General features: G+C 37.3%; 1 protein-coding gene across 3 annotated transcripts in view; it reads left to right on the top strand.

Moving 5' to 3' along the window:
* The window catches only part of COL21A1 (collagen type XXI alpha 1 chain), a 111145-nt gene extending 86211 nt beyond the window's left edge, over nt 1-24934 (top strand). For all 3 annotated transcript variants that reach the window (XM_064508590.1, XM_064508592.1, XM_064508591.1), the window contains exons 19-29: nt 7471-7524; nt 8832-8885; nt 9194-9265; nt 13482-13517; nt 14112-14156; nt 16258-16290; nt 20243-20389; nt 20487-20541; nt 20864-21064; nt 22676-22753; nt 23528-24934. In XM_064508590.1, the coding sequence (XP_064364660.1) occupies nt 7471-7524; nt 8832-8885; nt 9194-9265; nt 13482-13517; nt 14112-14156; nt 16258-16290; nt 20243-20389; nt 20487-20541; nt 20864-21064; nt 22676-22753; nt 23528-23715 (963 nt within the window). In that variant the 3' untranslated portion in view covers nt 23716-24934. The remainder of the gene's footprint in view (nt 1-7470; nt 7525-8831; nt 8886-9193; nt 9266-13481; nt 13518-14111; nt 14157-16257; nt 16291-20242; nt 20390-20486; nt 20542-20863; nt 21065-22675; nt 22754-23527) is intronic.
* The last annotated feature ends 1482 nt before the right edge of the window (nt 24935-26416 follow it).

Here is a 26416-nt window from a genome sequence, read left to right as displayed (position 1 = left end):
GAAAAAATTTAGTTGGGAAATTTCAGTATTTCTGTAGTGTTACTACTGGATAAATATGACAACATGGGAAACTATAAGATATAACATATTTAGATTGGAAAATGCATTGGAGTCCAACTGTGTCTGTGGTTTTCATTTTGGTAATGATGGTGATCAATTTTCTAATGGCTAACCTGACAAGAAATATCAGATTCCGATAAATACTTTCATAGCATTGTTTTGATAAATAAGAGTCTAACGTGTAAACATATAAACTAAAACATTAACACATAGGTAACATATAAACACATAAACATATACAGCATTTTGCGAAAAATCATCTTGGAGCAGTAGTCATTCAGTCTATCTGAAATGGTAGGATACATCAAAGGAAGTGGTAAAAGATATTAAGTGGTCTAATTGGAGAGACTTAAATAGCAGCAAGGGGAAAATATACCCTGGGCAGAGCTTCAGAAAAATCCTTAGGAATAAGCATATGAAAGGAAGAAGAGACGGAGCAGCTTACAAGCAGATGTCTGCTTTGTAGGTACAAATGGCACTGCCCTTTTTATCCCTGAAAAGGGAAGCTATGCTTAGAAGTCACTTATTTCTTCCATCAATAACAGATGACAAGTCTATGGCAAATGTAGGTTGTTAGGTCAGTGGCATCTTCGAAGACTGGAAATTTGGGTAAAAGGTGTAAACCGTTCTCTCTGCTGCCCTTGCTCTCACCTTAAGCCTCTTGCTATTTTGGCATCAGGTGAGAGAACATTGCTATAGATCCTTGAATTTTGGAGATCATTAACAGAGATTATCTCATTCACTTTCATAGCTTTGCTGTCTCCTTATTTACCTACCTCATGTGCTTTCAAGATCTTTCCTTATGAGTTTTCTTTTCCTCTCATGAGCCGTCAGGCTGGATTACCTCTGTTCCAAAAGAAGAAAATTCTCTATGGCCGCTTTCCAGTGTTGAAGACACGGAGGGGCTTATTCTGAACATGAAGAAATCCATGCTTATATCTGCAAGGTCAAATACAGGACAGTGAATGGCTCTCTGAAAGGGGACTGATTTGCATTTCTTAATCAGGATGCCTACTGTCATACTGCTAAGGCCATCTTACTGTCACTATCTACCCTTCTTTGCAGGGCAGGAATAATCTCAGTTCAGAGTCCTTTTGTTTCTGCTCTCAGTGCCTCCAGTGGTGTTTACCAAGCTTCTTCCCACAGCTCATCCATCATTTTGGTGGGTGAGAGAAACCCTGAAAAAATAGGATGCCAAGGATCTCACTGTGGGCCTTCAGATCCTCTGACTTTCTTGCTGAATCACTCTAAAATCCTAGTTAATGTTACCATCTTCTAGAGTCCATGATGGCAGAGCTGAACTCAGAATTCTTTGGGCTTGTATCCTGCTGCATCGTTTACATCCTAGAGAGAGAGGCCTTGCTCTGATGGAGGTCAGCAACACGTATGTCTGACCATCTTGGTGTGTGCAGGCTCGTATAACTATGTGTGGCCACATGTCAGACTATTTGTGGACTCTCTGATTAGGGATCTACACTACTGCTTTCCCAGATTAGCCATCTGAGTGTGAAGACAACTATTAGCCTAAGGGTCATTCATATACCACAGTGCTGGAAGGTTCCTCAGGGTGTATATACACGTATGCCACTTCATTCTTCTCTCCATCCAGATGGCTAGTGGTGCACACTTCCCTCCTAAAATGGAAAGCCTGCCAAGGGTACCTGAAACCAGGAATCTTTTTCTCCAGAGGAAAAAAAAAAATACATTGATATGTTGGAATTCAAAGCCTGGGAGGAATGAGAGGGCATTGTTTGGTCTTCCTGTGTCAGGTCAAGGACTCATCTTAAGCTAATGGGGCCTGAAAACATGATGCTTTCCATCCCCTAACAAAATAATATATATATATTTTTCTGTGTTGGGAAGCTATTGACCTTTGCTATTCTTTTATCAGAAATCTGAGTCGTTAGTGAGTCTTGAATAGGGTGTCAGACAATTTTACTCACTTCCGAATATTGAATTAAGAGTGAGAAATTTGCTCTTGGGGTCATTTTTACAAGTGGGGTTTTTCAAAGTTTTGCATCTTTTGCTCTCAGTTGGAAGACCAATCTGTTTTACACAGTTCTGGAATTTTAGAGTAGATGTTAAAGAGGGAAATAGTGTTATATGTCTTTTCCATGGTGCCATTGTTGTCCAAGGAACACCAAAAGACAAAGTCAGATGCAGCTTACCAGCTCTTGCTTGCACCTAGCCAGTGAAGACAGTTTTAAGTTTCTGGATTTTCTGAGTTTGGTGATAAGAAGTCCCATGCCCTTCTCACACCCAGCAGACCTGACAATGAAGGGTTCAGGGAAAATCCTATTCCAGTTTCACGACATTTGGATGCTGGCTGGTTCTTGTTTCTAGAACTGAGAGCAGTATGTGGCTACCTGGCTAAATGAAGTATGTTCTTGTCCTGAGGCTTATCTAAATCTGAGTCCCTTCTATCCTTGCTGTTTTTGATTATATCTGAGTGTTGAATATTTGACTGTGTCCATCAGTTCAGTTAAATTCCTTTTAGTGAGTGCCACTCCCATTGCCCTCTTCCTGAGAGTGTCTCTATATTTTTTTCTGTCCCAAATTTCATAGGATTTTACTGTTTCATGTAGGATTATCTAGTTGATTATCTGGTGAGCGGATCTTTGATTACTTAGCATGATATGTCCATTGCAAGAAGACTTCTTATTTTTCACGCATCATTTGTTCCCTGTTCATTTTGCTATGAAGGTGGCCTCTACCTCCACTCAGAAGGTGGATGAGCTTGAGATCTTCAAGGTTGAATGGCATTATAACTTTATTTTTCACAGAGAATATATTTTCAGACTCATCCCAAGTTTCTATTTAAGCTTGTACCTGAATTTCACTTGACTCAGGCCTTAAACTTCGTTTATAACCAGTCAAATTGATCAGACTGCCAAAGGGGAGGAATCACTACACATCCTGTGCATCAAGGCTTGCTGTGTGTCTGTCCAGCAATGAAAATCTGTTCCATCAAAATTAAACCTCATCTGTTACCATTTTTAAGGTGGCCTTTTCATATCCATTTTGCATTTGTTAGTAAGATGCTGAGATCATTTTTTTCTGTAAAGGACTCTAAAATCTTTCCTAAAGAAAACTCTGATTATGTTGAATATTGCTTGCAGTCTTGTGGCATCCAAAAGGCTATGTGGACTATCACTGGAGAAGCTGAAGAGGTTATTGAGCAGTAAATAGACTTTTCAAAATTGTGAAGTGCACAGATCTTATCTACTTTCCTGTTTCTTTTTTTCTTCCTCATTTTTCACTTTGTTTTATTGGTTTTCATTCAGAAGATTCAGAAGAACTAAGGGTGCGATTTGTGCTTTGTCCTGTATCTCTGCGGATAACCACAGACAAAAGAAGGAGCCCTGAACTCGTTCTATGAATAGTGCTGGGTTAAAAAACCCTTGACTCTAGTTTCCAGGTAACACAGGTTATATGCAGGCATATGAATATCTATAACTGTCTTGAAGAGCTCACTTCTTTTCTCATGCTTGCAGTTCCTTAATAAAATACACCATTAATTAAAACCAATGCAGTCCTGGATGGAGAGAAAGTTGAAACCACTTTTGTGTTTTACAAATTCTGGGCTACTCTATCACCCAATGCATTCTGAATTTTCTTCACAACATTCAGCTACCCTGAATCCACCTAGCAGCTCTTCCTTCCCCAACTCTCCCATAGACGTGACAGCTGTCAAAATCTGTTTTGTATAAAGCAAGTATGCTTGTGATCTTAAAGGACTTTTTCCGGCATCTATAGACCTTCTCTGGAAAGAATACATTTCCTCAAGAACCAGTTATTGCAGTTGTCTAGATGACTCTTGGAAGAAATACTACCTGAGAGGGGAACAATTCAAAGCATGATGTTTCTCTCTGACTTTCCACCAAATCTTTAGTATAAGCATTCTCTACTCCTTGTTAACAGATGCACATTTGGTCTCTCACCTGTGCCTCTAATCATTTTTATTGCCTATCAGTGGAAGATTTTTCTCCATTTCTTTCTGAGCAAAGCTGAACAAAATACTCAAGGTGAGGCTGCAAATACAATAGAACCTTGTGGGATTCCAAAGGGTATCTATTTATTCAATAATTCACCTACCATTCAACTTCGTATTTTCTTTATCTAAGTAACATCTGGTTCTGTAATACACTTGAAATAATTTATTAATGTTTCCTATCAGCACATTTTAATGCATCTTTTGTCACCTGATAAAATAAGTAGGAAGTTGATGCATGGAATATATGAATATTTTTTATGGCATTAGGGAATTTCAACCAGAAAAGATGGTGGGATTTTCCTTGTATTAGTCACACTGACTATGTCAGTTCCAGAAAAAACAGATGGAAAGCTTGTGGATGTGCTATTAATACTTCGGGGAAATTCTTCAGTAACAAGTTCTTCTTCAGTAATAATTATCCCCATTATGTTGCCAACTTCAGTAATTTGTTAATTTGTCTGATGCATAAATAATGACAGCCCTGGAAAATGGAGAGGTAACACTATATTTTATGTCCTTGAATTTTTATTTATTTTTGTTCAGGACATACTCTTCTCTCTTAATTTTGTATGCCCTAGTTTTCAAATTATGTTCTCAAGCTTTTCCTACATTGCATGAGAGAGTTTTCTTTTTGCAGCATGCTGATTCCATGTGGCCATCTTACTGTAATTTTTAAATGAAATGCATTAAATGTGGCCTAGTAATTAAAGTGAAGAAAGGAAGTCAGGACAACTGGGTTTTATTTCTCCCTTTCCTGTAGAGGTATGCCCAGCCTTTAGTTATACTAAGCCTATTTTCTGATTTGCCTTCTCCAGTATGCATTTGTAGGTCAGTGAGGGCATATACATGAACCTAATCCGATTAAAAATCAGATTGTACAAATAAAATGTATAAATATTTAAATGAACATGGGATATCTTTAACCACATCTGTCATCCAAGGACTGATGCAGGCACAAAGTAGGAGTATGGAGTCTAACGTGGCGTCGCTAGAGGGTAGGCTCTCAACAGCGTGTTACGTGACTTGAAACACAAGGTCACGCTGAGCTGGTAATGTGAAAGAGCTAGAAATCCCCTAGTTTCATTTCTCATCTCTTCCACACTCTCTCTCCCCAAACTTGAGCCTGCTTTTCCCTACTGGATAATGTGCACATGAGCACAGAATAGGAATCTGAGGAGAAGAGAATAATAATTTCAAAATGATTTTCACAGAAAGAAGATCACACAAAAAAGCTATGTTTTATAAGGGAGGAGGTCAATACATAACATGAAGGTTGATTAAATAGTTGGTTGATAACCAAGCTGAATTAAGCCCGCCAGTGAAGTGAAAATTAATAAAAGCTTATTTTGTTATATAAATAACAAGAGAAAAAGTGCAAAAGCAGGACTGATATTCAAGTAAGTTAAGACGGGTCTTAAAAGCAATTGACACTAGGCTCCAAAACCAAATTAATATTTTCTTATGTTTTCTGTAACAAAGGTGCTGCTGAACATAAGCTGCAAGCACATGGCTAATGGGATGACACTGTCTCTTAAGCTATAGGTGGAAGTAGAATTTGGATGCCTCACTCCAGCTGGATGGGAATGGATAATTCCTACTTCAAAACTATGAAAGAAATGGAATAGGGTATAGTAAACCTTTGGTTTACAAAAGAATAAATTATACTACAGTAATTGCATCATCTTTGATAAGATGACTGATTTTTGAGATAAGTGAGAACAAGCAGATCTAATCTTTGAAGTTCAGAAAAGTGTTTGAAATGATGCTGCATATAAAATTATTAGCTATAATAGAGAAATTGAGGTTTAATAGGAGAGTTTTCATTTGTAACTGGCTGAATGAGAAAAGTCTGAACCTCAGAACGGTTAGCAGGAAAGTTACTCGAGCTATAGTCTTGTGATTGATACCTTTTATTCTGTGGACTCACAGCCCTGTGTCTGTGGCCTGAAGAGCAAGTTGCTATGTTTATTGACGGAAAGTAAAAGTTTCGGTGTCCAGTAATTTCTCGCAACACAGCAAGAAAGAAGCCTGAGTTATCTGTGTTGGCTCACAGGTGAAATACTAGAAAATTGATGAAATGCTTATTAAAACCCTGGTACAATGAATTACTTCATATTCCAAAAATTTTGATTTTTTTTCTTGTTTTTTTGCGAAAACAAAACCATCCTTTCAGTCTTAGCAAAAGCATTGAAATTTTTTTGGCAAAACTGAGTTACAGTCTTTGTAACAAATTACTATAGGTCTATTTATTTTTGATCATACATAACATTTCAAAAAGATCTGGGATAATGTCATTGACAATATATTCTGAATAGTTCCTAACATTTAGTACTGAATGGAGGGTGGTTGTTTTTATATATAAGAAAGCAGAGATTAGGTTAAATAATAAAAATAGCAGTGTTTCTTGGAAATACTAACAATTAAAAGCACTGATAAAACTTAATCGCTAACAAATTAGATTTCATGGCCTTATTTAAATATTTGATTTTCTGTATGCTTGTATTTTAGGCTCTATCTTATTCTGTAAACTTTAGTAGTAGATCCTATTTCAGAGTATATATGCGTGTCCAAATAAAACAATAATAATACATTGTTTTCGTTGACACATGGAGTTCTAGAGTCAAAAGAAGTGAGATGGAATGATGAGGGAGACATATATTAACAGCAGATGTGGAAAATAATAAAAATGGGAATTCCTCCTTGGAAAGTATGATTTAAAAATAACACTTCTTTTCTAAAGTGTACTTGAAAGTAACTTTAAACAGAAAAAAAGGAGAAACCCAGGCATTTGATGGTTTAATGTCTTTTAGTTCTTATTTTGTGTATGGACCAAGGACAGCTAAACATGCCTTTATCAACACATGCCCATCAGAGGAGTCCAAGGGACTGTGTGTGGTAATGTTCTGCCTGTGCACGTGTGCTGAAGTGTCGCTATCTGAAATGGCAGAAGCTGGTGGGTTCGTGAAAGAGTGGTCCAATCCTGAAGGCTCTGCAGAAGAAGTGAACGTGTGCCCCCAAAGTTAGCTGCTGTCTCTAAATCTCCCCAGAGTTTGGAGACAGAGTGAAGGCATCACAACCCTGAGGGACACACTGTCAGAAAGAAGCAAGCGAGTCCTGAAATAGCAGCTATACTTCCATTGTTTCGGAGAACCCTAAATGGAAAGGAAGAAACTCTTTCTTGTGTCACTTTCAATTATAGCTAAGGTCCCACTAAAAATTGGTTTTTTTTTCCCACTGTGTAGTAAGACTTCCTTTGGCTATAGAAGGCCTAACCAATCTACTGTGCAAGATTGTATTTCCTATCCATTTATTTCATTATAGAAATATGTATGATAAATAATATTTTTACACTGTACTAAAACCATTATTCCTCTAGCTTGTTTTAGAAATGTCTCTGCTTTTTCAAAAATAAATAGGGTTTGATGGGACCAGAAGGCTCATTTGGTCTACCTGGAGCTCCTGGGCCTAAGGTGAGCATTTGTGCTGTTTTGATTGTGACTTTGATAAATGACTGCTTTATTGATGACAAAATGACAAGATTCTCAATTTTGCAGCTAATTGTTTGGTATATTGAATATTGGAAAGTAACTGTGGTTTTCCATCTATTACCTTATAGGATAGTTCAGTATATACGCTCAAGAGAGCTTAATATAGCTTAGCAAATAGTGCCTGTCATCTCCTGAGGTTTGGAACTCCTCCAGAAATGGTCGTGAGATTTTGTTTGGGCTGCGCAGTCCTGGAAAATGTTCTCCTATGCTAGGAGCCAGATAGTTCTCAGCATACATCAGAACTTTTGGCCTGTGTTACATTTATTTATATTTTAATTGTGTTAAATAAAGTTACGGGCTGCTTTTTCCATCCATGGAGCCAAATGCATTTCAGATGTAGCATAATTGATTGCACTGCCGCTACAGCAAGAATTAATTTGACCCATGCTCTCAGAAACTAAAATAGATACTATAAATCCTTATCTGTTAGTGTAACCTTTTAATTTAATCTGAGATGAGTTTTGGCTAGTAAGCACTGAATTATATGTCCTGGAGAATATTTCTGAATATAGATTCCATTTCCCAAACTTTGTATCTACATCTAGCTCCATTTCCACCTACATTATTTTAAATCCAAAAGGATATACTTATTTAAAATTGCATGCCGAAGGTAACATTATTTAAAGGGGACAACATTTTGCCATTTTCAAGAAGACTGAACACTTATGAAATAACTCCACCTAAATTAGTTTTATTTTCATTTGAGAAAAAGGCTTTCATTTCTACAAAAGAGATATATTTATTTCTCATTCAGAATATAAGCTGTGTTCCCAAAGAAAAATCTCATTCTTACAGAAAAGTATCAAAAAGTAATCCATAATTCTTAGATTTTAATGAAAACCTCATGCTAAATACATGGCAAGTTCTGTAGGCTTCAATAAAAAACAAAATATAAACATGTATTTTGGCTCAGACAAGTCCAAGGATTTTGAGTTTTATTAAATAAGATCATGGAAATGTGAAGTTAATATACACAGATATGGTATCACTGAGCAAGGAAAATGGGAAGGGACAGGTGAGCAGAGCCAGGCAGACCTATTTTGTCACCAGTATGGCTTTCCTGAAAGAGGGCTGAAACTTAAGGTTTACAGAAGGAGGACACTTCTGGTCACTTGCCCTGACTATTTTTAAGGGCAGATTTCCCAGCAGTGTCTGTTTGTGTTTGCTGTTCATACTGCATGTGACAAAACATACTGATGCATCAGCCGCACTCTTACGTTGTTTTATAGGGTGAGAAAGGTGAACCTGGAACACAGGGGAAACCAGGATCATCAGGAGCCAAGGTAAATATGAATTTGGAAGTACTCTAGTTAAAGGAGAGATTGATGTACTTTTCCATGATTTACTACTTAGTTACAATGCATATATACTTGAATACAAAGGTGAAGAATTAGGAGCGTCTTTTGTGGCGTTAATCAGCCTATCTGTATTCAGCATCCCTTGCCAACTTCTCCAGACATTTTAATCATCCTAAGTTATAGAATTTCAGAATATCATAGCCAAAACTTATCAATTGATCTTGCAAAACATGTAATACATGTTCTTACACACAACACATCATTGATATTTATGGAGCTCTTGTATTACTCAGGGAGAACCAGGAGGATCAGGTGCTCCAGGAGAACCAGGCTACCCAGGTATCCCTGGCACCCAAGGTATAAAGGTAAGCAGTTTTTTCCTAGTTTTACATTAATTACAGTTTTTATTGGAAGTGCTTTTCCTATAAGTGATCATTATTAAAGGAAAACCTTTTTTTTAATACAGCATTATTATCAGACAATAGTTGGTAAATTTTGGAAGGTTTGTTCTGTAGAAAACCAATCACTCTTCATAGAGAGGAGAGAATGACCAAAAGGGAGAAACTGTTAAAATAAAGTGTTATGAAGTAGATATTAATGGATTTTTCGTTATGAATTATAGTATATAATGCTATGTTCTACGATTTACTTCGTATTATATCATTTTATAGCAAATACTGTATATACAAAGTCTATTCTACAAAGTCTTTTGTGGAGATCCCATAAGAACTGGAGCAATTAGCTGTAGGCAGCTGGGACAGATTCATCTCAGTTAGCTGTAGCCACTAAGAGATCTTACCAAGTAGTCCAGGTTCTCTCCATATTTAGCTGAGGGAGTCTGACCTTCTCAGGGGGTCATTCATTCACATCTTTATTATATGCCTTTCTTAGGATGGGACGCATCTGGAAGTGGTTAACTATCCCTCTTTGACTGTAGAAGAAGCTTAGACAATTAGCTAAATTAAATGTTTAAATTTTAGATGGCAAAAATTAGATGAGATGGATTACACTTCTGTGGTCAATGTTGGAAATTGTATCTTCTTTTCAAATAAGAACTTGTGTTTTTTCCTCTTGCATGCTGAGTTACCACAGAGATCATGCCTTCAGGATCTCACAGTCTCTTGGTGCAGCATTGCATCTATCAAGCAGTATTAGAGACGTGGTTATATTGAAATTCTTCAGTGCTGAAGATTTGTTTTGTGAACACATTGCAAAATTTAGTGTTGATGCTTGAATTTTGTAATAGTCACTCTTATTTTTAAAGCATAGGATTTTATGACAATCGCATGTCTTTAAGGAGTCGCAGGTTGACAAGATTATAGGCAATGTAGATCTTTGGTATTTTTTGAAATTTGCATAATTTAAAGCTATAATTAATGTTACATTAAATGCTTGCTTTTGAAATTTTCTTCTACAAGATGTGTTGTTGAAACTTCTCACTTTTGTGTCAGCCAATAGGGAAGTACTTTTAGTTTGACTGGGAGCTAAAAAGGACCTAGAATAAATCTGTTTTTCGACTACTAACTTTTTTGTCTGTTATTGTAACTCACAGAACTCATTGGAGTGTGAAATGTTTCTCTTGAGGAGAAATTAGCTATGTGGTAGTTATAGAATGGGATTTAAGACGCTGAAACTTAGAAGTGATTGAAAATCATTATTCACTATGTAATGCGGGCAACTACAAAGTTTTTTATCAGAATTTAACAAAATTGCATTTTCTAGATGGTGTTATCTCAGGGGTGGCACCTTTGTATAACTCAGCTAAGAAATAGAGAAAGTTCAGGAATTTATCCTTTACATATGCTCTTAGGCAAATTTATGGGAAGGAAATACTACATGTTTTTTTTTGAAACAGATGGGAAAAAATGTTCCCTGTGATCTTCAGTAACATGATGTAGGGAGAGAATTTCAGTGTTGAAGACCTTGCAGCGCTTGTGGTTTAAAATTGGTTTAAATCAAAATAATTCTTTTGCTGCAAATCTATTAATTCTGATTGTAACTGAAGTTCTGATTTGTATTCATTACATGTTTGGTTTAAAATTTCTTTATTCTGGACAACTTTCATGGAACGATATGGGTATCCTGAAAATTAAATGTTTCATTGTTTTCCAAGACACTGAGTACTGCTATTACTTTCTGTATTTCATTGTATTTCTATGGGAAAACGTTACAAATTGGCCAAAGAAAGTTTTTGTAAAAATGAGTTCCTTAATTGATGCATATGAGTATGCGGCTTCTTTTACTGTTATACTGTGTCTTTGGTTTGGATGGCATATAACAGATTTGTTTCCTTATGATGTAGTTTATTATAATTAACAAGCTCTACCTGAAAACTTTCAAGCTAGATATTTATTCAAACAACAAGCTGTCAAGGTTAAAAATGTTGCTGTATTTGCTATCCACCCAAATTATACCTTTAAGCTTGTAGAAATATTTATATAAAAGTAAATTGGGTGTGTTTAGAAATTTAGCAGTGTTTTCCAGGGAATAATGGAGTGTCAACTAGGGCAAAGATTTCTCCATTACATATTCAAATTACAGATTTCAGGATAAGCAGGAAGTCCCTTATAAGCAAAAGAAGCTCAGGTAAGGTGTCAGATAGGAATAAGCTGTTAATCAAAAATAAAAATGTTAACATGCCTGTGTAGAAACACCAGAAATGTAGAGGACCACCTTTTGAAGGTGAAGACCTTCATGTAATAGGCATTATAGAGATAGAGTTGAATCAGATACTTTACTATAGAAAGAAGCAGGGGGAGCGAAGCGGTAAGTTAGAAGGGTGGTGCTGTGTTTCAGGTTTTGTGGAAAATCCCATGCGGAGCTATTCTGCTAGACTTAAGCTTCTGCTCCAGCAGGGCACAGGTCTACTGGATGTCCTCTGCCATATGTGCCAGCTGTGTATGGATATATTAGGTTAGAGCATTTCAAATGTCACTAGTCACATATGGGGGTGCCTTAAGTTGCCTAGAGAATCTTAAATAGCGCTATGTGCCTATGCTAAGCCCACTGAAGCAAGTCCTCCAAGGCTAGAGAACAATCCAAATTTAGGTGAGGGTGTCTCAACCTGAGTTCCCTTTTCCAACACAAAATGTGGAGAAATCATTCTTTTGACAATTTTTGAGGCAGTGATTTCTAGAGCATATGAGGACAAAGACTTCCTGGCTTAAGTCTTTGACAATGCACAGGAACCAATGGAAGAATGATAGGAGTTGAGCCAGCATCATAATAATCGTTTCATTAGTTTCATTATCAACATATGCTCAGGTTCAATATCAAAGGGTCAGGTAGGGTGTACGTACCAAAATGGTAATACTGATTTTAAGAAGGGAGATTTTGTATGGAGCATTTTTAAATTTTAAGTTGAGGATGATCTGTTTTGCAAGAAACATCCATTATATATGGAGATGCAAGTCAAGATATGTATTGCAGGTTAACTGGAGTTACAACTCAGAAGTATGACAACCTCTCAAAAAGTACAGTTTGGGCATCTGAGAGTAAAAGTGAAGCCCTTCAGTTATAGTTTATTTTAAAACTTCAAACCAAACAAAATATTTTATATTCAAGTACAATACACCCAAATACCCAAATTGGCATACATACCTTCCTATCTTGAGGGATTTTTGATCAGGAAAATATTTGCAATGTTTGCATGACCCTCATAGATCCATCTTTTGTTTCACGGTTTGTTGTTTTTTAAGCCCAACATTTTGATTCATCTTTGTTAGCAGAGTCACACTGACTTAAGGTGTCAAAGGTAGGTCAGGAGTCACCTCCCGTAACTTTAAGCTTCCTTCTCAGTAATAAAGAGAGATAGGTTCCTTCTGGAAGTACCTGTTTTACACACCTGTTGTTAACTGGGATGGATTGTTTTCAAGAGCTGCCTGTTTCTCTACATTGACAGTTAGATGGTATTCGGACAACTAGATGAACCTGGATGCCTGACTTTTAAGTGCCATTTACACCATTCCATTGCTAATCACCCCAGTAAGGTTTAAGTACAATAAAAATCTCTATCTAAGTCAAAAGGAGCGGGTGAAAATGAAACTTAGTCTTTGCACAGTTTTGATTAAATATAAATATAATTTTTTTTTAGTTAAGAAAGTCTGTTTTTTTTTTCTGTGTCACATATCAGTTATGCATTTAATGGGCTTGTAGTAAATGTTACAGAACACTGTTATACGCTGTTCTCTGTATAAGGCAAGCATACTTAGTGGTTTACATCCAAACTACATTTAATCCATCAAAAACTCCCCCCCTTCTTCCCTGTGTCTTGTCCACTCTCATACAATCACAGCATGCACACAGACTGGATTTGCCACCTCATTATGTTGTATTTTTTAAATTTCAACTTGGTATATGAGTATCACTGGCTCTCTGTGTAACAGATTTCTTTCTTATTATGATGCTCAGTACTTTTTTTAGTGTGTCTGTACACAGGGATAAAGTAGTTTGTTTTCATTCTGCATAAATACAGGCTATTAGGTGCTTCTCTTATATTTACAGAATTAAATTAGAACAGAGACAACATGTCTGTGAGATGAATCATGTTACAGTGGAGACTTTTCTTCTAATATTTTACAGGGGGACAAAGGAAGCCAAGGCGAAAGTGGTATCCAGGTATATCAACTTTGTTTCTAGTCAAAATCATTTGCCAACACTATTAATACAAGTGTTAAAAGTCGATTCAAGAGAATTTTAAAAATGAAGCTGCATGGAAGGTGTGGTTGAAGACGGGTGGCAGCGCTGCGCCCTCGCTTGCCTGGTGACGGGCTGCTGCCTCCCGTGGTCACGGGGGGAGCTGTAAACCCTCGTAATCCAAGTAACACCACCCTGCCTCTGCCTACCTATGACATTGTAACCGGAGAGATTATCTGAATAGTTTAAAATACTCGAAAATTTTCTGAATATTATTTAATTATTCCAAAATTTAAATATTCTGAAATTATCTATCTTGTTATCTGAAAGCCACTGTAATACCTACAGGAAAAGGAGAGTGTTGTGTCACTGCTCAGCTGCTGGTTCCTGTGGTTCAGGGAAGAAACTGTGTCTTTCCAGCACAGGTTCTACTCTGAACTCTTGAAGAGTAAGTATTTAGACTGAGCTCAGTTTAGGATGAGATTTTAGGATTTACCTCTTTGCATTATTTTTGATAGGTTAATTATTCCTCCCAAATAAATATGTATTTTAAGATGATGTGTTTCTCTCCTGAAGGGACAAAAAGGAGAGAAAGGAAGACAAGGAATCTCAGGCTTGCAGGTACTGTTAAAATAATGATCTCAGCTCAAGAGAGCTGCAGTTCATATTTGTTTCATAAGATTGCTTCCATCAACGTCGATAGTTCTTTGCATCAGATGAAACATATTTAACACAAGTCTTTATTTATCTGAATAAAACAATTACTATTTTAAAAATAAGAAATGCAGCAAGTGCCTAGAGAAGATGGAGCCGCTCTCTTCTCGGAGGTGCGCAGTGGTGGGACAAGAGGAAACGGACGCGAGTTGGAATGCAGGAAATTCCAACTTGATGCAAGAGAAAACATTTTGCCATGAGGGGGGTCAAACACTGGAGCCAGCTGCTCAGAGAGGCTGTGGAGTCTCCATCCCTGGAGGCACTCCAAGCCTGACTGGAGACGACGCCGAGCAGCCTGCTCTAATGGGATCTGCTCCGAGCAGGAGCATGAACCTTGGAGGTCTCTTCCAACCGACAGGATTCTGTGGCTGTGGGAGATTATGTCTGGAGAAAGAGAATGAAAGTACATTTTCCTGTATAATTTAATTAAATCCATCATGGTGGAAAATATTCATGAAACAATTACAAATAACATAAAATACCTAACAGTGCATAGTGGCTTTTGTGAAAAGGTTATGAGTGATGCTTAACATGTTAAGATTTTGCATGTATCCTGCTACAGTTTTATGCAGTTCATTACTTCCTGTAGTATAGTGGGAGTCATTGCTGACATCTTCTGTGCTCATAAATTACAGATGTTTCCTGTTTCTGCTGCAAAGCAGCAAGATCCAGTTGTTTCTCTTTCTTTTAACTCTGGGCCAATGTATTTTGATTTTGTCATAGTTGGCTGTGCTGTTACACCACAGAAAATAACTGTTAGTATTTATAAATACTTGTTAACTACATAATCTATGTCATGTCTAAACAGAAAAGTATTTATTAGAGGTACATAGCTAAAACTAGACTTGGAAGGAAGTTGCAGTTACGCTTTTCAGAATTACGACATTGATACAGCTGCCTGTCTAGCCAGGAGGAGCCAATTCCAATGAAGCAGGGGCAGAACATCTACATTGCATGTTAGCCTGGTTTTATCGCTCTGAGGGTTATGTAGCTTGACAGAAGTCTTGTAGTAAAGCTGAGCAGAAATTTTTGAAAAAAAAAAGTTTAAAAGGCTGACGATATTTTTCAACCAAATGTAACGTCCTACTCTAACATTTTACAAATTAAACTTCTTGTTTTTTCATTTTGTGGATAATGGACATATCTGCATATATTTTTTAATTATGAAGTAAAAGAAAATGATAGTGAAAGAGCACATTTTTTTCGGATAGAATCATATAACCTGAATTGTTATTTCTTGCTTTTTGAGAAAGCTGAAAAAATAATATGGGTTCAGTCTAAAACTGTTTTCCCACACTTACCTAACTTGGCCAGCAACCAAAAAAATCAGTCATTCAGATAGCTTTGGTAGACAGTGCTATATGTAGGTCCTTGCCCAGGTTTTCAGAAGCTTCAGGACTTCTCAAAGACATAGTGCAGATTCCTTTGTCCATAAGAGTCCATCAGAAAAGTGAAAAAAGCCTGAGCTGAGCTGCTGTCTTGCCGTGGGACTGAATGATCGATGACTGCATTTAACCAGTTGGCAGAAAGGACACTGGAACTGTTTGCCAAAATGCAACCTCTGGCGTACAAACTACGTCTGTATTTCAAAGGCCCTGAGCTTGATTTCTGTCTAGTAAGACAGTATTAAACAAACAGAATCCAGAGTCTCCTTTAGGTAGACCACATAATTTTATTTCTTTTGTGTTCTGTTGAGTTAGTAACGTTTTGTCAATGCACTTGTACATTAATATAATATATAGTTTATAATGTGGATGATATATGCCCAAGCTATCCTTTAGTATATGATGTAAAAGGTATTACTAAAATGTTTAACTCACCATGATATGTATTTTTAATCCTTATATACAGTTTGCTTTTTTGTAGAAATAGGAATCACAGAACCATTAAAGTTAACATCTGTGATTAATTTTTAAAAACAAAGGACAAAAATATTATATTTTTGTTCCAAAAGTAATTTGGTTCAACTTGCTTTGTTAATATTTCTTTTTTGTATTACTTTCTAAAGGGAGCAAAAGGATTGCGTGGAGAACAAGGGGAGGTATGTACTTTCTATGTAATCACAAAATTGTTTCTGCAAATGATGTGATCTGTAAAGTACGTGTTCATAGTCTTATTTCCGTACTCCAAGTAAGAGAAGAGAACTGAATTGAGAAATATCAGAACAGAAAAAGAAGTAATAGTTAAAAAGAGACAAAGTACATATTGTTTATGAAATGCAAGATGAAAAAAAAGAATTTTAAAGCCAAGCATTGCCTTTAAATGAATAAAAAAGACAGAGAAGATACTGGCTGAAGAAGTGAAATAACTGAAGAAAAAAAATCTAGAGGCTCTAAGGTCATTGAAAATATGAAATAATTCATAGAAGAATACTGAATATTTGATCAAAATGGTCCATGTAGTCCAGTATCTGCCCTTCAGCAGCAGCCAATATAGCTTAGGATACAAATATAAGAAACAGGACACCTAAAGAAGATCCTTCCTCTTGTGTACCGTTACTGTTTTTGGCAGTCAGCAGTGGAGGGGCATTTGAGCTAGACGCTAGATTCAAACCATTGCATTTAATGTTATTCATGAGCTTGTCTAATTCCTTTTGAACTATGCTGATATACTGCACTTTCAGCTTCCAGAAAAGCCTGCGGGAAGGATTTCCACAGCTGAACTATTTATCTGTGTGTTTTAAGCTTGACCAGGAGCTTTCATTGTATGGCTTTATTTCATAGGTAATAAAAAGGAATATAGTGAAGCCTTTACAACCATCTTTTTTAGAGGATTATGTCTCGTGAGACTGGCTCAGAAAATCCCAGGCAGGATTCTTGCTCTCTATTATCAGGTTTATACTCAACTCAGCATGAAACTTGTGGGGTTACATATAAGGGGAAGCACATCTGGAGGGTCCTTCTTTGGTCTGTCAGAACCTACATCTGTTGATCTCTGGGAGAGTTGTACAAGGCCCAGCTTTATATATTTATGGTCAGACCTTTCGATCTTCATGCTGCCTGTTGTTTTAAATTCTGGAATTTAAATGATTAACTTTGTTAGTTATTTTTTATTCATTTCAATATACATGAAATCAAGGTGCACAGTTCCATTAGTATCATTCTGCTTCAACTTTATTTAGAGGTTTCTATGTTCAGTTATTTTCCATTTTTCAGAACATATTGTTGCATGTCAGTAACTGGGCATATTCTTTGGAAGCTCAGTTCAGATAAATAATTAAGTATTTTTATGCATTTAACTTTGTGAATTGTCCTGTAGGCTTCTAGGGTTCTACTGAATACTTAACATTAAAGTTTGGCTAAGGCACCTTACTAATTATAGCCAAAATTGCTTGAAGATTACTTTTACATCATCAAACCAATGCCTCTAAATTTAAATCGTCATAATAATGTATTTCTCCTGAAAAATCCTTTTAATAATAATTCTTAGTAAATGCTAAGACATGTCATGTGTTTACTTATCAGATCCGTAAAATAACTCCTTAATAAAAAGTTTCTTCAGTATGTAACTCTCAGCAGTTACTGAACTCGTTTCTGTTTTTTTGATTTTCTTTGCCAATAGATAGGGTCGACAAACAAAGCCACACACAGGATGTGGCTGACCGTTAAAAGACCAAGATATTCTGTAGAAAATGTTCCCTCAGCCGTTTCATTTGCTTTTTGGCAAGCTCTGCAGGCAGTTGTGCTGATGATTCCAGTGTTTTGTCCAGATTTTTTTTTATATATATACTGGCTTCTTGCCTGTAATATTTTTCTACAATAGGTGCAATTTTCCCAATATTGCCCTGGTTCTTAATACTTTCTAGCCTTTTTAATGTTTAATTCCAAATAAATCAACTTGCAAGTCAGATGTCTATATGTAAACTTAGTCTGTATCTGTAAACATAATTAAAATATAATATAAAATTATATTTCCAATACATAGCAAATCTATATAATCGGTGTGATTTTCAGATCCCAACCCATGCAACTTCTGCTATGCTCCATACCTTATCTCCTAGCCTTTCAGATCCTCTGAGGATATTGCTAAAATGGCTGTTAAATGACAAAACATTTGTAATCATGTAACAGAAATGAACAATTACAAATGTATCCTGTGTAACCAAGGTCCCCATGGCTACCTGTGTAACATGGTCCCCATGACTACTACATTCAAGCTGACAGTATCAAGAAAGTAAAATATGATTACAGCACTGGAAAAAGTCAGTTCTGAATTAGCACGCAACTTCTGTAACGGAAAGAGTGTACAGACTGCTGTTCAGTTTGTGCATGGCATCTTAGTGATGGAGCATCTTTCCAGCAGTATTCTTTGTCATTTGACTAACATCTGTCACATTTTTTTCATTTCTCTTGTTTTTTTAAGAAGAAAAAGTGGCTGTCTTGTTTTAGTGGTGTCTTTTGTGCATATATAGTTTTGCCGTGTGGGTCCTGTAAGGTAGTGGAAGCAAAAAGGAACAGAAAAACTTGTAATAAATTAATTTTTAAAAAGCATGGAAAACCAGTCACTTGAGTATATTTTTGTTTGATGGCTTTTCAGAGTAGGGTTGCACTGCCCCACTGGCTTAAAATTTCATTTACAGCAAAACTAAATGACTTAGTGGAAGAGCTCAGTTAACCTGAACAAACTGTGGTCCTTTTGTGGTGCCAGGTACGATGTTAAGTGTTTTCTTTTTTTTCTCATGTAGGTATCAGTTACAACGTCACAGTTTTGAGATAAAAATCATCTAAACGTTTCTGCATAAAACTGAGTAAGCAGGTACTGGATTTGAAGCTAGCTGCCCCATAATAATTCATTAGGAGAACTTTGGGCATTGCTGCTAATTCAAAGCCTCCAGAAAGCTTTGAATGAACCATATATTTTTCTGATGTCAAGAATTTTGATAGTACTAGATAGAATGGTGCAGAGTAATATAAATTGCATAATGTAAAATCTAGAGTAAGTCTGTGAAGAAGATGAGCCTAAGTGCTGCTTAAACTTGCATTATTTGTTCCAGTAAGTTTTCTTTGTCATGTACAGTGATCCTGTTGCCTTATTTCCATAGTTCCATCTAAAATAGTTGGAAAGCATAAAAGAAAGTATTAAAGCTGCTGATAACACTATGCAGAAGCTGTGCAAAAATGTAAGAAAAAAACTCATCAGGGAGCAAAGATAGCATACTAACTTTAACCTTGGGCATGTACCAAATTACATTTTACTGAAGTTTTGTTGGTTCCAAGTTGGGGAAAGAGTTCCACATCAACTATTACAGTAGGTAATTCCATACATTGAAGAATCATTGCTTTAATGAAGGTATATCAAAATGTTTTCCAGCATTATTTTAACCTGTTCCAGCAAATCAAATAGACTGCAGTTGTTACCAATCATATGGAGAGCAACTGAAGTCAGAAGAAAAAAAAAACTAATTGAAATCAAATGGATTTTTCCTTTTGTCTGTTGATTTTTTGTGTCTTGACTATTATAGTAAATGGGAAATTTGCCAAGGATCTCAGTGGAGCCAGTATTTCACTTGTAATTTTTCCAGCCTTCTAAGAAGAATTTTAATGTACTGTAATGACTGAGATAATTTATCATGAAAAAGTGAATAAAACCTTTTCTTCCACATGTGAATAAGGAAGGCCCTTTTTGCTTTGTATTAATTGATATGCAAAATAGATCTGTTTAGGATTGAAATTTAGGTATTTGAAGATTAAAAAAATTATCCTTGATGGTAATTTATTTCTAGATTTATTTCTAGATATTTAGAATTTATTTCTAGATATAGCTGGCAAATACTTGTGCCTGAAATAGTTATTAAAGAATCTGAAGGCTTCAATACATGTTAGTGAAATAGGTCTATCAATCAGTGTCGAGTTAATTTTCAATGACAGCTTGCTGATATTCATTTTACGAAGATTATTAATGGAGATTTTCTCAGAATGCATTTGCTTGGTGCTACATGGCTTCCGAATGACCTGTGAAAGACATGATTGACTTTTTGTTGTTTTTGATTTCAGAAAGGCGAGAAAGGAGATCCAGGCATTCGAGGCATCAATGGCCAAAAAGGAGAATCCGGTATCCAGGGCTTGGTTGGACCTCCTGGTCTCAGAGGTCAGCCAGGAGACAGAGGACCCCCAGGACCACCTGGATCAGATGGAAAACCTGTATGTATTGGACCTCAGACTTACAATTTTCAGCACCTAAGAAACCCCAAACAAATTCATGTTCTCTGATTTTATAACACTTCTCTGTTCGGTTCAGGCACGAGAATTTTCAGAAGAATTTATTCGGCAGGTGTGTTCAGATGTACTAAGAAGTGAGTTCCAGAGGTTCTTCATGGGTCTTTCTAATTTAAAGTGCTAAAGAGGCTTCCTGATAATTATCAAGATGCTTTCTTGAAAGTAAGATTAGTTGTGCTGATTAATTGCTGATGTATATGTTTATCTGTACATATATATTTCTGTACCACAGCTTCCATAGCCATTTTGTTTCCTAAGGGGATTGATTATCTTCTCTAAACAGAGGAAGCTGTTTTTGTTGTAGTGGTTGGGGGGGTGATACTTGGGTATTTTCGCGTGCACAGTGGTAGTGTTTCAGTGTCACAAGGCTTTAAGCAGTTTGTGTTTGGATTCTCTCAGCCCAGCTGCCTGCCATCCTGCAGAGCGGGAGGCTGCAGAACTGCAATCGCTGCCAGTTCCAGAGCGCTTCCCCAGGGCTTCCAGGGCCGCCAGGTCCAAGAGGCCCAGAAGGCCCGCGAGGGTTTCCCGGTTTGCCGGGGAATGACGGCGTTCCGGGTCTGACAGGGGTTCCGGGTCGCCCTGGCGCTCGTGGGACGAGAGGTACCGCATGCTTGAGTCGCGGGGCCGTTTCTCGCTTCCAGCTTTGCATGGGGGGAGAGCAGGGTGGGGTGGGGGAATGGCTGGGAGCGAGTCACAGCAGGGACCCGAGGGCACGGTGCAATGTAGATGTGTCACTGCTTATGAAGAATGCATGCCAGGAGTGGAGAAAATAGAACAGTGGCGACAAGATAACTGGTGTTTAGTTCTACTATAGTTAAACTTCGTGTTCATCTTACAGAGTTTTCTATTTTCTCTATAGTCATATGTAGATGTTTTTAACAACATTTTAAGTTTTTTTGATCAAATAGTTTATTTAGGTGTGGATTTAAATGCATTTCCATGTTTTCTACTGTTTTTCCCCCTCTAAACTTACTTGTTTCTGCTATTTTAAAGGACTTCAAAATGACTGATATTGTTCACCAGTCATTTACTGCCTGCTACCCCATAGGCTGATACTATGGCATGTGACACCTTTATACGCTTCTGATTTTTCTCTGTACTCTTCCATATCTTAACTTCTAGCAAATGCTAGCCTAATTTCCTGGGGTTTTCTCCTTTTTTTCCTTTTAGTTCACAACGCTTTTTACTCCTTTTTTTATGCTTTTCTTAAACTTTCCGTTTTCTTTTTAATAATACTAGCAATAACCAAACTAGTATTAATGTTTTTAGGTAACTCAGCCATATGAGCATTCCCACTTATTTCTATGGGTTTATTTGCAACTTAAAATTAAGTATACATATATAATCTGGAACTGTACCAAGACATCAAGTAAAGTCCATAAGTTGGTAACTGTGGCCCCAGCAGCCACTGTGTTTCCTATGGCATCAAAATAATTGGGAAATCTGTATGAAATATTGTTAGCTAGTAATGTACCACAGGTAGACAGGCAAAGGGTTGATAAATACTCACGTTGTGGCTTACTAGCTGTGACCCAGAATGTCAAATTCATTCTGGGCATGATGATGATTTATCTGTAATGCTTGCATAATTTCATCCTCAGAAGGAGAATGTGCAGTTTTTTTCTGGAACTGATACTGATTAATCTTTCTGGCTGCTCCATAAGAGATGGAAACATAGATGTCTGCTTCTACAAAGAAACTGAATTAATTGTGTTGCGCTAGTGAGAAAGAGCACAGGTTTTGCTTCCCTTGGCATTTCTTCTTTGGTAAAGATTTTAATCCAGCTGTACACTTGGGAGGATTGTCTCTGTAGTTGGTATTTCACGGGGGCTGTGGTGAATATCTTACACTTCCTTCATGCTTCTTAAAAACTGTACAGTGCTGCACTTCTTAAAAATTCTACCAATGAAAAGCCAAAGACACTTAACAAAAAAATTTCTTAATTCCCCATCATCTATTTCCTCACTACGTAGTGTCTGTCTCCTTAACAGGTGCTACATTGACTGACTCTTAATTTAGTAGAAATGAGGCTATTTAAGAAGCCTGTTACATTCTACGGATTACAAGGAAATGCTTATTTTATATCCCATGATTTGCTTCTGAACTATTACATTTTTTATTCAATAACCATTCTCAAATGCTGACTTCTGAATTTTTGAAACAAAAATACTCTTTGTGTGTGAAGATATTCATATGTTTGCTAATCCGCAGGCCTACCAGGAAAAAATGGAGCAAAAGGCAGTCAAGGAATTGGAGTTCCTGGGATGCAAGGTCCCCCTGGTCCTCCAGGTGAGAGTTGGTTCAGCGGTTCATATTCAGTGCATGTGAATAATTTTAAAAGGGTATTTTATAAAAATTGTTAATATAATTTGGAAAGACTGAAATAGTTTTTACACATCTTAATTACACTGTACATTTTAATGCTTAATGCCTGACTCTTGTATGTCTTTTAAATTGCTGTAGAAAATTATTGAATGTAAGGTAGGTCTTCTGGAGATTGGCACCAAGCATTCCTATTTCTTGGTACACTGGGTCAAGTACTCTTTGACAAAGTAGTACCTGTTGATTTGAAAACCAAGTTGTGATATAGTCATGTGACTTGTAACCACTGATCAGTGAAGGCAAGTGCTCTTCCTAACAGCAGTGTGTTCTTGCAGAATACAAAGCTGAGTGTTTGGAAGAGATGTTAGGGCCTGATCCAAAGCTGAAGAATGAATAGAAATCAAAGGACTCTGATTCGTGCGCTGAGGTTTCAGATTAAATGACAAAGTCTAAACAGTGTCTGAAAGCAGATTTTTATACTGCCTTTTAAAAGATAGTTTTATTTAGATTTAAAGTCTCCTCCATGCTTTTTTATTTAACATCTTGATCAGACAACACGTTAATAATATGAACATATAAACACTTTGTGACAAGAATTGTCTTTTTCATGGAACGAAGTTTTCTTTGTCTGGATACTGCTCTTCACCAAAGAGCAGGGGTTTTGTGGGTCTGCATTTTTCCTTGCTTTCATTTGAATATATCTTCCATAATGTAGTTGTTTATTGCATGTGTGTTGTTAAGGTCCTGAAGGTCCCCCAGGTATGAGCAAGGAAGGACGTCCTGGAGAACGTGGGCAGCCGGGTAAAGACGGAGATCGTGGCAGTCCTGGGATGCCGGGGCCAGTCGGACCGCCTGGAATCTGTGATCCATCACTGTGTTTTAGTGTCATTGTGGGAAGAGATCCATTTAGAAAAGGACCAAATTATTAATTTGTGATATGATACATTAGAGAATAGGTATGGTGCTCGTCTTTTATGGTCTTTAAAGTCTCAGGAAGGTGACCAGCAATAATCCCATAAACAGGAACAAAAGTACCTCTGATATTATAAATTAATACGAATCCCAAGAGTTATACATTCATTTTTAAAAGAAATTCCAGTAATTTTTTGTTGCTTGCATTGATGGAATCTCAAGTGTTTTTAAAGAGAGATCAATTTTAATAGGAAAAAAATTAACTGTAATGTTTGGTGTTTACTATTTAAGTGCCCTATCATACTCCTGCTACCACTGAAGTCCTTTACAAAACTTCTGGTGACTCCAATGGGAGCAGGATTAGGTATTAGTAGTTATTGGTCAGGTGTAAATTACTGTGAAATTTTTCACATGCAGCCTACCTACACAGTATTTGATTTGAAAGAATGTGGCTGGCTTTTACTTCATACGTGCGTGAATCTCATTGGCTTGTGTACATTTCACATGTCTTAGCTCAAAGTGTTCCATTAGCGAAAGCATGTATCAGACTTTTATAAATTAAGAAAAAGAAGTATTGGATGTATGTTATGGAAGTAATATCACCTACCTTGCCATGCAACTCCTAGTTTAAAATCAAGGTGAAACACAAGGATAGAACTCCTACTGATTCAAGTGGGGCCAAGAATTTACTGAAGATGATACTTTCAAATACAAAAGGGTCCCATGTGGGTGATTTGGCTTATGTGAAAACTGCATTTTTTTAACTGGTATACCTGGCTTGGAGCTATAATTTGACAAAAATAAAAAATTTTGTACAACCAAAATGAAACAGTTCTGCATAATTATGGATTAAGTTATATACCCTTTACTGTTTCTCCTCAAGGACGGCAGTTGTCGCATAGAAGAAAGGTCTAACTGCTGGCTAACTAGCTGTAATGTTTGTTATGCTGTTTCCTTGTTCATTTTAAGTGAGCTATGTGTAATTTTCATTGTATGCTTTGCTAATAAGGTGTATTGCTTGCTTTTACATAAAGAGCAAAGGCACAGTTCGCATTAGGATCTAAACTCCTTTTCTTAAATTAATGCAGAATCCTGTATTGAACTTAACCAAAGCTTTATGAGCGGCTTTTTCTAATGTGGTGTTTTTCTGTTGTACTATCAGAGATTGGTAATATGCTTGACATTCAAGGCAAAATAAAATTTTGTACAGAACTGGTGGTAGCCAGATGAGCAATTGCAAGTTGCCCGTGTTGCGTTCAGCAGAGAAGAGTGCCTCCTGAAGGGGGGCATTTCCACCTGAGGGATATTTCCATCCCCCAGTTGTGTTTTTTATTTGGTGCCCTTACCCAAGGAAGGGCAGAGCGAAGTGGTGCCTGAGCGATGCCAGGTCTGGAGCCAGCCCCAGCGGCCCCTGCCTGCCACGTCCCACCAGGGAGGGTCCTGGTGAGCGCTGCCCCTCACCAAACTGAGCCTCTGACATACCAGGAAGCCTGGCAGAGTGCAAACATGACTGTCCCATAAAGCTAGTTTAAAAACCTGCGAGACGATTCTTGGAAGATACTCATTGTCTGAATGTATGAAGTAAGAACCTGAGAAATGAAGTTATGCATGAAATTTTCTCTCCCAAGTAAGTCCTTCAAATTATTCAGTGTTGCTCAGCACCCGCTACGCTGGCAGGACTCATGTGAACAAGTATTGGTTGAATTTGTGGAAATTGGAATCTAGAAACATCGTATTCAGTCTGTCCAGTCTCAGGGTGTTTATTTTCTGAGCACTGCGTCAGTGGGGAATCAGACCCCTGCATGTTTCTAGACCCTCTCCGCATTGTATGCTAGTTTAAGTCCACGTTTAAGGCACTTTTTTCCAAGAAGATGTATGGCATTGTGACTGGCAGGCCATGTCTTTTGGGAGGTGTTCGGGGGGGGGGGGGGGGGGAAGCAGAAACAAAAAAAGAGCAAGTCAGAAGGACACCCGGCTGCAGTGAACACCAGCAGCAGAAAGCCAGAATTCCTGACTTGAGGAAAATCCCAGTTTCATTGTGATTTAAAGCAACACATACACATTCTTCCGCGTCAGAAAAGTGGGGAAAAAATTGGAAGTTTCAGAATATTTCACTTTTATGCATTCATTTGGGACAAATATTCTCCTTCTATATCCAAACATTTCAGTTTCATCAAGAGGAATCAAAATTTTAACAGTGCATTTGAGCAGGAAAAATGTCTCGTTTCATCTAGGCAATCCCATTTCTTGGTAGCTTAGGTTATGATTTCATTTTGTAAAAGCAGTGGCGTTGCAGTCACCCCATTGGTCCTTTCGGAGGGTTGCTTCAAAACTCTTATTCTGACTGAGGCTCGTCCTGTAATTTCCAGTCTGCCTCTATTAATGGCCACTTTATGTACCTTTATTCTCATGCTAGTGTTGCCTTTGGCTTGAGTAACTTTTCTTTTGACATCTTTCAGAAAGTCCCTGTGTTTTCTGTCAGCCTCTGCTAGCAAAACTCTGCTTCCTCTCATAAAGCAAAAGTGTTTTTTCTCCACCTGCTTGAAAGGCTTCCCACCCTCCTTATCATCCTCACAGCTCTCTGCCTCACGTCTTTTGTGAACAAGTCATTCTAGAAATACCATAATTCTAGCTAAGGGCTTATGTGTACGTCAGTGGCACTGATACATGCTCAAAACATTTAGCTCTGTTCTGCTTCACATTCTTTTAATTTTGGGG

This window comes from Dromaius novaehollandiae, chromosome 3 (genome assembly GCF_036370855.1).
Source record: "Dromaius novaehollandiae isolate bDroNov1 chromosome 3, bDroNov1.hap1, whole genome shotgun sequence".
Taxonomy (NCBI): domain Eukaryota; kingdom Metazoa; phylum Chordata; class Aves; order Casuariiformes; family Dromaiidae; genus Dromaius; species Dromaius novaehollandiae.
This window is presented reverse-complemented; position numbering and strand designations above follow the sequence as displayed.